The 17,538-nt window shown below is 41.2% G+C and overlaps 1 protein-coding gene and 1 long non-coding RNA gene across 4 annotated transcripts in view; both read right to left on the reverse strand.

Annotated features, from left to right (window-relative positions):
- Window positions 1-7,666, reverse strand: part of LOC123987453 (inter-alpha-trypsin inhibitor heavy chain H3-like) — a 24,149-nt gene extending 16,483 nt beyond the window's left edge. For 2 of the 3 annotated variants that reach the window (XM_046076391.1, XM_046076389.1), the window contains exons 1-3: window positions 7,555-7,666; window positions 6,757-6,917; window positions 6,520-6,624 (exon numbers count right to left, since the gene is read on the reverse strand). In XM_046076391.1, coding sequence (XP_045932347.1) covers window positions 6,520-6,624; window positions 6,757-6,917; window positions 7,555-7,626 — 338 coding nt within the window. In that variant the 5' untranslated portion in view covers window positions 7,627-7,666. The remainder of the gene's footprint in view (window positions 1-6,519; window positions 6,625-6,756; window positions 6,918-7,554) is intronic. The other variant, XM_046076392.1, reaches the window with a different exon arrangement.
- A 6,994-nt stretch (window positions 7,667-14,660) lies between these two features.
- On the reverse strand, window positions 14,661-16,646 carry LOC123987455. The gene is made up of 4 exons (XR_006829135.1): window positions 16,543-16,646; window positions 15,289-15,437; window positions 15,029-15,102; window positions 14,661-14,912 (listed from the first exon to the last, which is right to left on the reverse strand). It is a non-coding gene; the product is annotated as an uncharacterized LOC123987455 (long non-coding RNA).
- Window positions 16,647-17,538: the final 892 nt, after the last annotated feature.

A 17,538-nucleotide genomic window follows, 5' to 3' on the forward strand; every position in this document is an offset into this window, starting at 1 on the left:
GGGGGGGGGGGGGGGGGGGGGGGGGGGGGGGGGGGGGGCACGTGGAGAATGCCTATACACGGATCCGGAGTTGGCACTACGGCCCTGGGTGCCCCAAGTGCCCTGATTAATTGCTGGAGGTGGAAGGCCGCATGCAGCCTGGGAAGCAAGATGGACGTGATATGGAAAGAACCCAGTGCCGAGATGATTGAAAGATAGTCGTCCGCCCTACGATGGGGGAAAACTGAACAATTGTGTCACGACAGAGGGAAAATGCAAACTCGACGGCTGTAAGTTCTCTGGAGCGAGAAGAAGCTGTACAAGCTGAGCAGAACCTAGCAGTGAAGAGAGCTCCCTCAGGAGGCAGGACCTGTGGAGGCAGAAAAAGAGAGCGAGGTCAATGACAGCGCCTGATAGAATCAACTGCCTGAGTGAAGGCGAGACCGGTGAGAGGCGCCTGGCCGATGGAGGGTAAAATGGGTGGTTAGCGGATGCTAGTGTGAAAGGTAAGGTGGGCGGTATGAGGGAGCCTGGATTAGCTGTGGAAACAGAAAACATGGGGAATGGGGAAAGGAAGGGGGAAGGGATGGAGGAAGGGAGGGGTTGGATGGCAGGGAAAGAAAAGGAGGGAATTGGGTTGGTCCATGTGGCGTAGCGCCTTAGCTAGCTGTGTATGTAGAATGGACGAATGGAGAATATGCTGAATGGACAGCAACACCAGTGGCAGTAGCTACACGAGAAAGAGAATGAGCCGCCTGTTCGGGAAGAATGGCGAGTGAAGAGGAAAAGGATGTCAGGATGAGGGGATGTGCGTGCAAGGGTAGGGAGTGCAGCCTGCTGAGACGTGGAAGGGGGAAAACAAATTAGAAACATCGGACGACAGGGGAGAGCTCTTTCCTGAGCTCTTCCAACGGTCCCTCAAAAGCGGGAATTAGTCTCATTTGATGTTTAAAACAGTGAATAAGCACTCTTAAAAGAGTAAAAATGTGCATTTCTCTCAGGATCATAGTTATTCGCTATTGTGATGGTGCTTTCAACGTGAACAAATGTAACGCACCGCCAGCATCCCCCGGAAAAGCTACAACTCTTGAAAAAGACCAAACCAGGGGAAATCAAAGACCCGGCTGAAGACGTTGGTATGAGTAAGAAAATACTAGAAGCTGTAAATAAATTGGCAGATAGATTTGATATCCAAGAAAAAAGAATGGAAGAACTTTCCAGAAAGGTGGAGGAGAACTGTAGCTTGGTTGCCGGGTTACGAGAGGAGGTGACAGAGTACCAGGTAAAAACGGTGGAGCTACAACAGCAAGTGGGCACACTCTGGGAGGAGATGAAGGGGCTGACAGAGAGGTGCAAAGAACAAGAGAGATACAAGAGGAGGTGGCATTTACGTGTTAAAGGCTTGAGAGAAAAGGAAAATGGAAACGTCATGCCAGCGGTGATCTCTCTGCTGTCCAAAATTGCCCCCGGAGTGCCGTGGAACGTGGAAGACATGGTGGACAGCGTTCAACCCGTCGGTAAGAAAGAACTGAACCGCTCAAGGCAAGTCATCATCCAGTTTGTTAAGAGAGAGTGCAGAAATGACATCTGGAAGCTTTCTAAAGACTGTGATGTGGGCAAACAGGTTGGCATTCGGTTTGCAGAAGATTTAACAAGAGAAGCAAGAGATCAGAAGAAGAGGGCTTTCTTTCGTGGGCCCTTCGGCTTCATAGAAAATGTTCAAATATTCCCATAAAAGGTAAAAATGGACAAGGAGAGTATATGCTGTAAATTCTTGAAGTGACTGAATGAGACAAAATGTTTGGTCTCGAGGGACCAATATAATATTTTCGTTTCTTTAGGCTACACAGATTTGAGCACCCTCAGGGAGGGGGGTGACTGTTAACTTGTTCTAATTATTTGTTCTAGTTATGATAGGCTCTAAGGTTTCTTTTATTTCGTTAAATACCAGGGGACTCAAGGACAACACCAAGAGAAAAGCCATATTTTTATTTTGCAAAGAACAAGCACAGTGTGTCTTCTTAGAAGAGACTCATTCCACTGAAGAGGACTCTACATTTTGGGTTAACCAATGGGGAGACATAATTTTGTTTAGCCATGAAACTAACAGATTAGCTGGTGTGGCTATTTCTTGAACAATTTCCCAGGAGAAGTCATTGAGTTTGAAGGAGATACAGAGCGACACTGGATTGCTGCCATTTTGAATATGGAAGGAACTCCAGTCATTGTTTTGAATGTTTATGTATATAATGGAGGTTCTAGGAACAAAACTTTACTGGAACAAATCTCAGATACTATTGGAAAATTTAAAGTTAAGTACTCAACTGATTATATTTTAGTGGGGGGTGATTTTAATTGTGTACCCGATGAATGGTTGGATAGACTCCCTACAAGATATACAAACCACAAATACAACAACCAATCAATCAACAATTCCGTAATTGATGCTTGGAGACATATTAATCCAAATTTAAGAGAGTACTCATGGGTAAGACCTAATGGAAGTTGTAAGTCAAGAATAGACTTTTGGTTGGTTACTCAGGACATTTTAAAATATATTTCACAGGCTACCATCTCTGCAGCTCCTACTACTGATCATTGTATTGTTACTGTTACAATGATGCCTGATAAAGATGTAACATTTAGACAGAAATATTGGTTTAATAAGTTTAATACAAATCTTCTAAATGATGAATATTATTGTAATATGATAAGGAAAATATTATCTTCAGTGAAGGCAAATGAGGAAATCGATTCTTATGCAAAGAAGTGGGAAATTTTTCAAATTTAAAGTAAGAGAATATTCAATTGACTATTGTAAAAGAATGAGAAAGAAGCAAAAAGAATTAGAAATACAACTGATAAATGACATGAGTGTTGTAAAAACAATGGGTTATGTGATATAAATAAGGAAGAACTAATTAGGTTACAAGCTAAATTAGATGAGTTATATCTGAATAAAGCAAAAGGAGCATATATAAGATCCAGAGCAAGATGGCTAGAAGATGGTGAAAAAAATTGCTCTTATTTTAGTAGACTGGAAAAAACAAGACAGAAGAGAAATACAATCACAATGTTGAATGTTAACGATACTAACCAAAGAAATAGCTAATGAAATACTGTATGTGGGTTTTATCACAATTTATATATTTCCAGAAAAAATGTTTAAAACATTACAACCATACATCCCTCAAATTGACCCAGTTTAAAAGGACATGTGACGCTGACTTAAGTATTGGGGACCTTGATACTGCTATAAAGAAAATGGCTCTGGGGAAAATCATCAGATCAGGATGGGTTAACAACTAACTTTTATAAGTTTTTTTGGATTGATGAATTACTCTTTGAAGCACTGAAAGAATGTTTAAATGGTAATATGCTACTAACAACAATGAAACAAGGTATAATAACATTAATCCCAAAGACAAACAAAGACAAAACAATTATAGATAATTTAAGGCCGATTACTTTACTTAATTTTGATTATAAAATATTTACTCATGCTATGACTTCTGGGCTTAAAAGTGGTATGGATACAATTGTCAGTGAAACACAGGTCAGGTTTTCTTCAGAATCGCTTAATACATAACAACACCCGGCTTTTTTTAGATCTGTTGGACTATTGCATACTTGGTGGAGGATGACAGTATTATCTTAATTTTTGGATTTTTTTTAAGCTTTTGACAGATTGGAACACCCCTTTATTTTACAGACACTACAATATTTTGGGTTTGGGAAAAAATTTATTGAGGTTATTTCTATGTTGTACAAGGGTATAACAAGTGCAGTCTTTCTTCCTACAGGAACTACAAGGAGATTCAGTGTTGAAAGGGGAATACGACAAGGAGACCCAGTTAGTCCTCTTATTTTTATTTTAGCAGCTGAACTGTTAGCAGTGTATATTAAAAATGATAAAACTATAAAACCATTGGATGTTATGGGTAATCCCTTGATAATAACACAATTGGCAGATGACACAGTACACTTTTTGAAAGATTCTGATCAAATACCTAATGCCTTAAAAGCTGTATCTATTTTTTCTGAAGCTTCAGGGTTGTACTTAAATTTAAATAAGTGTGAGATTTTGACTATTCACGACTGTGCACAACCTTTTATTCATAACATCCCAGTAAAATAGGAGGTTAAGTACTTGGGAGCAACTATCAGTAAAGGCCATAGTGACAGGGGAAACAGTCACATTCAAGATGTTTTGCAAAAAAATCAAAGAATCTTAAATAGCTAGGAAGATTTTTGTTAACGAAGATGGAAGCGATTTCGAGACTAGTTTACCCTGCATACTCTTTAGCAGTTCCAGACAGATGTATTAAGAAAATAAACTAAATGCATTATAATTTTATTTGGAATAATAAGCAGCATTTGATTGCAAATGTTTATAAAACAGGAACACTTTTTATGGTTTAGTTTTCCAGCTTATCATTTTCAAAGGGTAGGAGGAATTAATTTTCTGTTAAAATGTGATTTTGACCCATCAAAGTTGCCATTTAAATTATCAGATTATCATATGCAGGTATTACTGTATTGGAAAATGATGTAGAAGCATCATTTTTCCCCTCATAAGGCTACAATGTGGAACAACAGGTACACCTTACACAAGAGGAAAACACTATTTTATATAGATTGGATGGAAAAAGGAGTGTGGGCTATAATACATCTAATGGATGAATATGGGAATATGTTAAGTCATGATGAGTTTAAAACTAAATTTAATTTGGATTGCTCAATTAGAAAATATTTCTTAGTAGTCAATGCCATTCCTAAGGGTTTGATAAACCAGATAAAAGGAATGTTACAATACTCTGCTGTGATTCCTACATCGGCTAATCTCTTTGTGGATAAGTGTAATTTCTGAGATAGTAAATGTGATAACAAATTTTTGAGGTCATTGATGACAATAGACTGTTTTCCTCTACCTGTGAAAAGAAAGGTTTTGTTTGAAAGACTTTCAAGAGTTCGAACTAGATTTTTATCATTTCCATTGTTTCCTAAAAGGAAAGAGGTTTATTTCAAAACAATTAATGATATTTATCCATGTAATGAATTCTTAAGAGTAACATTTAATTTAGATTGTAATGTTTGTACATTTTGTCAGACTGATATTGAATCTCAGGAGCATCTTTTCTACAGCTGTAATGTCGTTAAATTGTTGTGGGACAGAATATTTGATTGGTTAGGTACAAAGAATGTAATACCTGTGTTTGATTACCATAAGGTGAAGTTTGGTTGTTTTATGGAAAACAAAGACATTGAGTTCTTGTGTAATAATATCTTCATCATAGCAAAATTTAAATTCATAAGCGTAGATCTTTAAAAGCTACACCAAGTTTTAATGCATTCATTAATGATTTGAAGATTCTTTTTCTGTCATTGAAAATGCTGGAAAAGAATAGTGACTTAAGATTCTCTGAGTTACTTTGACTTTCAGTAAATACCCTTAATTTATGTTATTTTATTTTATGTTTATTGATTTATGTATTTGTAGCTATTTATTTTGCGCATTTATTTATTTTTGCTTATTTACTTCTGGTTGTATGCTGCTTAGTTGTAGTTATATGGTAGGTCTATGCAATGTTACAATGATGCCTGTTTGTTTATTGAAAATGCAAATAAAGTGGTGGCGAAAAAAACAAACAAACAAAAAACTGGAAAACCTTTTGGTGGAAAGGAAATCTTTAAGGCCCATTTATACTCCTGCGCAGGGTCTTGCATTTATACTTGTGCGTAGGTGTGTCCATCATTCTGCAATTACACCCCCAAACGCTAGTCGGCGGTAGCGCTACAGCATCCATTGTGTTGACCTTTGCCGGCCGAGCAGGCTAACTTACGGTTAAGCGCTCCGCTAACGTAAATGGGACAATTAAAATTGTAAACGTGCGGCTGGTGTAGCGTTTCAAATGTTACCGACCGAATAGATCACATTCTGATAGCGAAACGAGTCATTTTGCTCGGGTTGCGACGGTCAAATATATTGATTCACTGTGTTACAGCCGTCGTTTTGGTCGCTAGTAAATGTTACTTTAAAGTGCGGGGTACTTCCGGTCGGCTCGGAGGCATTGCGAGGTTACTCAGTCAACCAATCACAGAGCTTACGGTCCGTGTCGACTCGACGTGTAGTTACATTTCGGAGGAGGTGCACGTCAGGCGACAGCGTATCCTCTGCGTAGTCCCGTAGCCTACGCTGTCACCTACGCCGTCGATTTGACGCAGAAGTATAAATAGCACTTTAGACAGCTTATATACGTGAGTGCATGTGACTGGATTTGAGAAGAACAGGTGGATGGAATGAGTGAAGCACGGGTGGTTGATTGGAGGAATTGAATGAAGCACAAGTGGTAGAATAAGTGAGAGAGGCGTGGTCCTGTTCCTGAACCTCAGTTTACATAACTCCATTTAGAGACCTGAATATGTGCCAGGTGAAGTAGCCAGTATTTTGCAAGACATATGCTAAAGGACCCACAAGACTTAAATACAACACCTAAAAAACACCTGTAATAAACACCTGTAAAAATATGATCCATGTACCTGACAAGTCCAGCGCTTTGGCCACGGGACACAGCCTCAGTGTACTGCTGCTGAGCTTGCTCCTTAGCTTTCACAACCCCATCGTACTCCTGGCCATCTATAAGCCTGAAAAAGACCAAAGAAAAGTTTTTGACATACTCCGGAGTGACCTGTGATTTAGTTTCCTGATTCTTTATTGTGTAATTCTTTCTGTGCAAATTCCTGTAAATATTAACAGATAATTTTTGCTTCACACACATTTTGAATTTACTGATGAAGGCGTTCTTGGGAATCCGGACGTGGAATTCTATTTCCTTTGACTCGTCCATACGATTGGCCACACGGCTTGTGATGACAGTGGTGGCATAACGACTGGTCACTGTGGAGTTGACATGAAAGCTGTAGATGTCCCAGTCGTCCTGAGCAAATACAGGAGACACATTTCACAATGACAAAGAAATGACTTTTTTGATCCCACTGGCTGACGACTGGCTGACCAAAGATCAGATGGTGGTGAAAATCAGTGCATCAGTGAAATCTCATTGGTCTAACTTCAGAAACACCCCATTCCCGTTTTTTTTATATCCAGTGATTTTACATGGAAATGATTTGTTCACTCCAATATTTACCAAGTCTTAAACCTTTAATTTATTGATTGACACAGGGACCAGCTTTTTGTCCCCAAAAGGAAAACAAATTTATGGCCCCCACACCATCAGTAATACACATAACAATGATTTTGAAACTTAAGAGGACCTTGCATTGTTGACTTTTTATGAATTTAGCCTTTAAGTTAAATGGATCATTTTAATGTGACTTTGTTCCCAAACAAGAATAATCAGAGTTCACACACATACAGTGCATTCTTATGAACAATATGAAGCAAGACTGAAGGTAGAACGTTTTTGATGTTCACTCTGTTGCAACTGACAAACAACAACAAACAAAAAATCTTTCAAATATCTGTTAATTAATCAGTGCCAAGATATCAATATATTAAGTTGATTGAGTGTCCTCACAGTGAGGTGCTCTGCTCCTAAGGTTTTGTGACCTTACCTTGTTTGGTAGTGTGGTAACCAAAGTCAGCAGCAGCCCAAAGAGGGCGATTTGCACCAAAGCCCTCTCCATGATTTCTCTCACCAGACTGCAACCCAGGCAGCTGAAACTGTCTTTTACACTCAATCCAACAAGGAAAGTATTGGCAAACTCTTTTTTCTCTCTCTCCTCTTTAAACTCTCACTGACATGACAAAAACCCACCCACACACAAAAACACACCTCTTTTCCCCTTTGATGCTGCCAGGAAAAACACACATAGCTAATTGTTGACATGACAGGTTAAGAAAGCAGAAACTTATCAGAAATTCAACTGCTTATGTGAGCTTTACTGTTGACATACAGAGTCTCACTTTGCCAGTGTAGTGGGTTGATAACCTTTAGAAATCAGAGAGATGTTTTTTTTTGTTTATTTTAATTGATTTCATCACTCACATACTTCTTCTACATTTTGAGTCACCACACACCTATGCCACTAGAGGGCGTATTACACTTGGGTGGTATAGGGTAGATTCCAGGCTGCAGAGGCAGAATTAATCCTCTGCCAGCTCCTCGCGTCTCTAAGGGAGCTCCGATCAATCGGTCACCGATCATAATCGGCCGATAATGGCTTTAACTAGTTTGATCGGTGGTCGCTAAAAAGGCTGATAGGAAAAGCCGATCAGATGATGCAATACTCGCCAGACAAATTTTCAACGGCAGCTAAAATATTTCAGTACACTGTCTGAGCGGTTTTCAAAACTAGCTAGCACCAAAGTCCTTCTCAAACAAGAAGGGATTAACGTGCCCACATAATCATTTACAATTAGACACAGCGCATCAGGCAGAGAGACTGATCCTTCAGTGTGAGTTTCCTGATGCAAAGAGCGGTGCCACTCAATCAGGTGACTGCCTCTCTCTCTGTTTTCGTTACAAAAACCTCCCGTCCAGACTAAAACGGTGAATCAGAAGATGTTTGTTTGAAAACGCTGCTGACCCGATGGACAAAACAGAGGACTTTATAATACGATGACACACACTCACATTTAGCTTTATGAGTCGGTCTTATCAGTCATGCAAAGCAAAAACACGACAGTTTTTTGAGTTTTAGTTTTGGTATTTTTATTAAAATATAAGTACTGTGTCCCAGTCTGTTTTCCGCCGCCGTCTCTCGTACTCCCGTGTTACTTTCAGTAACAGTTCCACTTCGTTGTCGGTCAATGCAAAAAAAAAGAAAAAATCCTGGTGTGGTTCTTGGTCTGTATTACTTTCTTCTTTCACTAAATCATCTGCTACTGCGGAGTAGACCATCTGCTTCATGTTTACACTGGCACACGCATGCTGAGAGATGCCCAGTGTAGCTACCTGAACGGCCACTAGATGTGTGTTTTCAGTCGTTCTATTATAGACAGAGATCAACTCTGATACGCAGCTAAAACGCTGCTGTTGCCGGAGAAGATAGTTTTTGTTATAAAACTGTTTTAAAAACGTAGCAGTGTGGATGTAGCCTCACATTACCCCACTCCTCTCACTACTCCTCTCATGTCAACCCTCCCGTTTTCCCCGAGATTCTCCCGTATTTTTCCCTTCTCGCCCGGTATCCACCCGTTAAATGTTTCCACGTAAATCTCCCGTATTTTTAACCTTTTATGAAATCAAATAAAAACCTTCTGGCCATATTTAAAGTGTTTGCTACTCTCCCTCTGGTAAAGTCAGTGGCAGCATGTAAAATATGTAGACTGTTCTTCTTACACAAGGATATAAAATGAAAACAATCCACTGAAATGATATAAGGCCTATAGCCTAATGGCAAACAATATGAAATTATAATGAATATAGTAGCCTATGTAATATTAACAATTGCCTGAATAATATGGAATTTACATTGTAGCCTATTTATATTTATTTAAATTTTCCTTATTTTCAAATCTCACTGAAGGTAGTTTTGACTCCTCTCTGTAGCCCTTCTCCCTCTCTCTGCTCCTCTCTCCAATCCTCTCTCTCTCTCTCTCTCCTAAAGCCCACAGAACCTGCCTGAGCTTTCCAGAACAAAAAGCAGCTACTTCAGAGTTTATCATCGACTCCAAGATGGCGCAGAGTATAGCTGGCTCGGTGTTCGGGGCGCTTTGTTTTGTTTAGTTTTTGTGTGTTAAGTCAGTTTTCGGCTGTGATTCCCGGTGCTCTTTCACCAGGGAGGAGCTCATGAACATCAGGGGAACAACTCTAGCGGATTTAATTCCCACTTTTGTTGTGTCATCAGTGGAATTATTGGAGATTTTTGTGAAGGGCTCGCTCGCTGTTGTTCGCGCTGTGAAGCGCCGGGTCACTTGTGCATCTTCACCGGCAGGGACTCACACACCGCTACTGGCAATATTTCTCTCCAACGTGCGCTCACTGTGCAACAAACTGGACGAACTTCAGCTTCTGGTGGGGAAAAACTGAGACTTTTATTCATCTTCTGTTCTGTGCTTCACGGAGACATTGGCTGTGTGAGCTGATACCGTACTCCGCGCTGCAGCTGGCTGGCTTCCAACTGTACAGAGCAGACCGCGACACAGAGCTCTCAGCCAAAAAAAAAGGTGGAGGTGTCTGTTTTTATATTAACAATGACTGGTGTACTGACGTGACTGTGATTCAGCAGCACTGTTCTCCTGATCTGGAATTTCTTATCATAAACTGTAAACCGTTTTACTCCCCACATGAGTTTGCTTCATTCACTCTGGTCAGTGTTTATATCTCGCCGCACGCCAACATTCAGGACACACAGAGCATGCTGGCCGACCGGATGCTCTGTGTGGAGCAGACAAACCCGGACTCCCTTGTTATTGTTCTCGGTGACTTTAACAGGGGAAATCTCAGCCAAGAACTCCCCAAATACAGACAGTTTATAAAGTGTCCAACCAGAGAGGGGAACACTTTGGATCACTGCTACACCACAGTTAGCAGTGCCTATCACGCCATCACATGCGCTCCACTGGGACACTGATCACGTGATGGTCCATCTGATCCCTGCTTACAGGCAAAAACTAAAGCTCTGTAAACCTGTAGTGAGGACATCAAGGAAGTGGACTAGTGAAGCTGTTGAGGACCCAGGCATGTTTGGACTGCACTGACTGGGATGTTTTCAAGAAGGCTACCAACAATCTGGATGAGTTTACAGAGGCTGTGACGTCCCGCATCAGATTCTGTGAGAACAGCTGCATTCCAACACGGTGAGTTATAACAATGACAAACCCTGGTTCACAGCTAAACTCAGACAGCTAAGGTTGAAAAACGAGGAGGCATTTAGGAGTGGTGACAGGGCCGGGTGCAGGGCGTTACAGGTTACAGTACAGGTTTAGCAAGGAGGTGCGAGAAGCTAAACGACTGTACGCAGAGAGACTAAAGAACCAGTTCTCTGCAAACGACACCACTTCTGTCTGGAGGGGGTTCAGACAGATCACAAACTATAAACCCAAAGTCCTCCACTCCATAAACGATTCTCGCCTGGCAAATGAGCTGAACCAGTTCTACTGCCGCTTTGAGAGTCAATCGGACACCATCCCCCGTGACTCCTCCGCTCAGCTTCAGCCTCAGTCCACCACATCTTCCCCTCCCTCCTCAGAGCTGGCCAGCTCCAACCCCTCCCCTCCTCTCTCCATCACAGAGAGGGAAGTCAACGGTCTTTTCAGGAGGCAGAAACCCCACAAAGCAGCTGGGCCGGACTCTGTCTCCGGTGTTCACAGACATTTTTAACACCTCACTGGAAACATGCCATGTGCCAGCCTGCTTCAAAGCCTCCACCATCATCCCTGTCCCCAAGCAACCAAGGACCACAGGACTAAACGACTTCAGACCCGTCGCCCTGACCTCTGTGGTTATGAAGTCCTTTGAACGCCTTGTGTTGTCCCACCTAAAATCCATCACAGACCCACTCCTGGACCCCCTGCAGTTCGCCTACAGAGCCAACAGGTCTGTAGTTGATGCAGTAAACATGGCCCTTCACTACACTGCACCTCCAGCACCTGGACTCCCCAGGAACCTACGCCAGGGTCCTGTTTGTGGATTTCAGCTCTGCTTTTAAGACCATCATCCCGACCCTGCTGCAGGACAAGCTCTTCCAGCTGAACTCCACCTGCAGGTGGATCACAGACTTCCTGACGGACAGGAAGCAGCACGTGAAGCTGGGAAAACATGTCTCTGACTCCAGGACCATCAGCACCAGTTCCCCTCAAGGCTGCGTTCTTTCCCCCCCTGCTCTTCTCCCTGTACACCAACAGCTGCACCTCCAGTCACCAGTCTGTCAAGCTCCTGAAGTTTGCGGACGACACCACCCTCACTGGGCTCATCTCATGTGGGGACGAGTCCGCCTACAGGTGGGAGATCGACCATCTGGTGACCTGGTGCAGCCAGAACAGTCTGGAGCTCAACGCTCAGAAGACAGTGGAGATGGTCGTGGACTTCAGAAAGCACAGCCCCACCCACCCCCATCATCCTGTGTGACTCCCCAGTCACCAATGTAGACTCCTTCCGCTTCCTGGGCACCATCATCTCCCAGGACCTCAAGTGGGAGCTGAACATTACCTCCCTCACCAAGAAGGCCCAGCAGAGGATGTACTTCCTGCGGCAGCTGGAGAAGTTCAGCCTGCCAAAGACAATGATGGTGCACTTCTACACCGCCATCATTGAGTCCATCCTCACCTCCTCCATCACCATCTGGTACGCTGCTGCCACTGCCAGGGACAAGGGCAGACTGCAGCGCATCATTCGCTCTGCAGAGAAGCTGATTGGCTGCAATCTTCCTTCTCTTCTGGACCTGTACGCCTCGAGGACTCTGAAGCGAGAAGGAAAGATTGCAGCTGACTCCTCCCACCCCAGACACAAACTGCTTCAAACTCTCCCCTCTGGCAGGAGGCTGCGGTCCATCAGGACCAAAACCTCTCGTCACAAAAACAGTTTCTTCCCGTCTGCAACTAGCCTCATCAACAAGGCCCGGGTCCCCCACTGACACTCCCCCCTTGCAAACGATACAAATGTCTCTTCACATGTAAATACCGTTTCATCTCGTGTCGGGCTCAGACCTGGCACGTCGCACATATTTGTTGTTGATTGTTTATCTTTGTTGTTGTATATTTTTATGTTGTCAGTTTATATATTTATATGTACACAATATTCTCTTCCGTTACGTTACTTCTGCACGGCACAGACTATGTATATATCTGCAACGTTGTTCTTCAATTCCATATTTATATATTTCCACATTTATTTATGTTGACTATGTGTAGCACCTTATCACCACAGCAAATTCCTCGTATGTGTAAAACAGTATTTGGCAATTAAGCTCCTTCTGATTCTGATGATGCCTGTGCTCCTTTATCACCTAAATATTTTTGCTACAGCCTTCTTTTTTATTGCAGTGTTTATGGTTGTAGTAAATGAAAGATGCTGTTTGTTCTATTTTTGTAGTCTATTCCACAGTAAAGCTATATTTGTTAAGCTATAAGATGTTCACAGTAACCAGGCAAAGGCTGCTACGGTTTAAGTCTCTAACACAGATTGAGCGGAATTTGTTGCCCATGTTTCCTGGCAATAAAATAAACAGTTGTCATTTCATGATACTTTATCATCTGTTAACTTTAACACTTAATACATTGTTTTTAGGACCAATTAAATAAATATACAGTACACTGTATAATGCAACATGATAAATAAAAGGCTCCAGTGATCGGTAATCGGTATCGGCCGATACTGCTTTCAGCAATCAGTGATCGGCCCAAAAAATCCTGATCGGAGCACCTCTATCTCTATATATTTATCACAGGTCAGTAAATATGCTATAATTTGAGTGTACATGGTAGGGTTTAAGAGTCAAACATGTAGTTTATTTTATCATTTTACACTGGTCAGTTCACAGAAAGTGTAGCTACAGAATTCTGTGTAAACTGACCGAGAACGCTGTATGTAACTGGTGGACCTGTGTCAGGTGGAGTTAGAAACCCAACAGAAACCCATGTAAACTCACTAAAGCACTAAAGTCTTTAAGCACTTATTTCATGAAGTTGTTTTGCATACAAGAAGTTTTCTCCTGCTTATTGTATTTTGCCATAAGGACATGTGTTTAATGGTTTATTGCCAAATAACTTTGACTTACAATTGACTTATTGTGATGTAGTTTGTTGTAAAGCATGATAAGAGACACAGTGCCTTAAAATGGTTGAATATAATTTTAATAGTTGAACTCTGAGGTAAATTGTGTCTGCCTGAGGTTATATTGTGTATATGAGGTATATGGCCACACTTTTATACAGCTTTTGGAAAGCTTGTGTTTTAAGGAAATTAAAAGTGAGTGTAAGATATAAAGTGAGAGTTGTGTGACCTGTAAACACTGAATTCATTTATTTGGGTCGCAGAAAATATTGTGAATTGATATGAATTTGTTCTGGGTGGCAGGAATTTACCAACTTGAATTAAATATTCACACTTTAAAAGGAGGAAAGTGTTAACAATTATCATTAATGGTCATTTAATTGCTTACTCTTGGTAAAATGCTAACTCAACTGAGTTCTTACATTACTCATGTAAGGAGTGTAATTTTGTTTTTACTTTAGCCAAACTGTATGAACCAGTCCATGATGTGACAGGCCTTTTTAGGCCTACGCATTTATTATTTTTCTTGGACAGGGAAAGTGATGGTTTGGAACAGGAAAATATATATGTATATATATGAAGTGAATGTGTTTGAAGTAGCCTTATTAGAGTTATTAGTTTTATGAAGTAAATAAATATATGAAGAAACTGTTACTAGCTCAGTGCTGTAAAATAGCCTTGAGTACGGGACTACACCGAATACTATATGTTACCACTGAAATGTTTGTACTTGAAGTATGTTTGGAGAAGCAGAATAAATCTTCTTGCCGTGAAGTTAACACCAGCTCAACGTGTGTGTCTCTTCTATTCTTTATCACAGTCAGATCGAAGGACCTACTGCCACCCTGGCCATGAAGTTAGGGAGGCAACACCAGAACCATGCTTTTGTGTTTTTATGCAAACACAAATGACAAAGAGGTACACAGAGACAAATTGGCTTCATATTGACACAAGTACATGACTAATCTGTTGATGAATTTATTATTTCTGTCTTCACGTAAGTACAGCTTTTGTGAAAAAGTACTAATCTGACGAGGCCAGGAAATGACCAGAAAAACATATGATACAGCAGGCAAAAGCAACCATACACCAAACTTTCATTGCAAGCATTAAAGAGATCTAAGCTTGTCATATTTGCAAGTGATTCAACATGTTTCCCAGTTAAAGTTGTACAACAATGAAATAATCCAGGCAGACATGAGCCAGCAGTCCAGTGTCACGGGAAAGACAATACTGTAGTCGACAGCATTAGATCTACAAAAGAAAGACATATATGGTAATATATCTGCATGTATCAAAGTAATAATACTTTTATTACTCCCAAACAGCTCTCTTTTTTATGCCAACTAATAATACAGAAGAAAATGTACCTGGTAACATCAGTCTCCTGGTCTTTGATCTTAAGTTTTGTTGAGGGAGTGTGCTGCATCTCATAAACTGCTAGCTGCAGAGAATAAACAATAAAGCAGTGGCACTGAAAAACAGACACTCCGTGAGACACAGTACAACATATTTGTGTCTTTTAATGAATTATTTCTCTGTCAAGCACCATATTTGGGCACAAAGACTGAGTGAATATATCGTTGACCTGATATTAAACCACACAAGCAAATCCAGCCTTTTTACCCACCTAAAATTCCTGAAATGTTGTTGTCCGATGGCTTCTGTCTTAAAACCGGCCAGATGAATTCTTTGTCACCTCGCTTATGAATTAAGATGACCATGCATGTGTCTCCAGCTGCAACATCTATTTCCTGGTTCCGCATAAACACTGTCAAACTAGGGGAAAAAAGGACCTCATATTAGCTTTCTCTTGGACTCTTTTTAAGAGCCATGCACACCAAGTCACCAATGCCAGGTCATTTCACTTATCTTGGCTGACTACACCCTGCACTCAGGCTGAAGAGCTATACAGCTATACGTGAGGTCACCAGAGTCATTGCACCAGTAAGAAGGATGAAGGTGTAATCTGTCCCCCCCTGGTAGGTGAAACAAAGCTAATGGGAGTGAGGAAGATGTTCATCGACATCATCTACAAACTCCTCATCATCCCGTAGGTGTGCAGGGCCATTAATGTAAGTGTCAGTTGTAAATAGCAATTTACATTATAATAGTTAAGTAATAATAAATTTAACATCACGAATATCATCGGTGGCGTGGAGCGTTTGGAGCTGCCCTTCCCCTTTTTCCTCTGTGCTGAAAAGCTCTTTTTGTTCAGACAAGAGATTATAGGCTCCCCAATAAATCGCCACCTCAAAATGGTAGAACTATTTGTGTTTCTCTGTGATACTGGGAGCTGTGTTGCCAGAGCATATTTATCACACAGCAATCAAAAATCAAGTTTGTAATTAAAAACAGGCCTTTTTTTGTGTCACAAAAAGTTTTATTGTTAATATGTCCTCTTTGATTGCAAGTTATAACGTTTTCCTTGCCAGTCAGAACGTTTTGCAGGTTAAACTGTTTTTCAATTTGCAATTTGCTTCTTTAAAACATTGTCACAGTTTCTGCACCACAGTCCATTATAAACCACATAGTAGATAAAGTTTATACAAACACTGACAAGGGAAACACATTCATTCTCGCTGTGATTATGTATCCTCGCCAAAACTGCCGCCAACAATAATATCTGGCCCGCTGCCAGATTATGGTGCTTTGATAGCAGCAAAAAATATAAATAAATAAATACTTTGAAAGCAATGCTGAAATAGATCTCAGTCATGACAGCAAACAGTTACTCACATAATCACTTCCTCTTTAGTGTTTTTGACGACAAAATAAAATCGCAAGAAGCTTGTTTACTGCATCTCTGTATTTGGAGTTGAACTGAGCTTTTACTTTGGAAAATTCTGAACGACATTAAGAGTCTTTAGCCTGCTTGACACACCTCTGAAAGAGCTGTTAGAAAACGTGATTCTCCTCAATGTCCTCTGCCTGGAGATACTGGGGTATATCAAAAAGCGTCCATAGGTCGATGGATGCGGATCAAACACCTAAACAAAAACAGTGCAGCACATGCCATGATCTGAGAAACATTTGCTGCAGAATCCATTTGTTGAAGGGAGAAAAAAAATGTCCCATGGTGGGATCAAACACTCAACCCTTGGGTTACCAGTATTGCACCTTACTGACTGAGATAACCGAACAACATGTTGATGCATTTCAATAATATGCCTTATATTCTCATCCACCATCAAATGGCCTTTTCACACAGGGGAAGCGACACTCCGCCTGCATAGTTGCCTGGCCCCACGGGGTCGCTATGCGCTTCTCATGTGAACAGACAGCGAGACAAGCGCTCCGCGAGTAAACGGAAGGCAGTCAATAGATAGTAACCATGGCAACGGCTTCTGTGCGCCACTGTATTCCTTCATAGCCTAGCTTAAAGTAAAACTATAGGCTAAGTAATGTTAGTTTATAGGCTATATTATTCATATTCATATAGCTGATTAATCTAGTCATGCAAACGCCCTCCGGTTAATGTCCGGGTAACTGTTCAGTGAACACTTACACTCACCTAAAGGATTATTAGGAACACCTGTTCAGTTTCTCATTAATGCAATTATCTAATCAACCAATCACATGGCAGTTGCTTCAATGCATTTAGGGGTGTGGTCCTGGTCAAGACAATCTTCTGAACTCCAAACTGAATGTCAGAATGGGAAAGAAAGGTGATTTAAGCAATTTTTAGCGTGGCATGGTTGTTGGTGCCAGACGGGCCGGTCTGAGTATTTCACAATCTGCTCAGTTACTGGGATTTTCACGCACAACCATTTCTAGGGTTTACAAAGAATGGTGTGAAAAGGGTAAAACATCCAGTATGCGGCAGTCCTGTGGGCAAAAATGCCTTGTTGATGCTAGAGGTCAGAGGAGAATGGGCCGA

The sequence above is a fragment of the Micropterus dolomieu genome, linkage group LG18 (genome assembly GCF_021292245.1).
Source record: "Micropterus dolomieu isolate WLL.071019.BEF.003 ecotype Adirondacks linkage group LG18, ASM2129224v1, whole genome shotgun sequence".
In the NCBI taxonomy this organism is placed as follows: Eukaryota; Metazoa; Chordata; class Actinopteri; order Centrarchiformes; family Centrarchidae; genus Micropterus; species Micropterus dolomieu.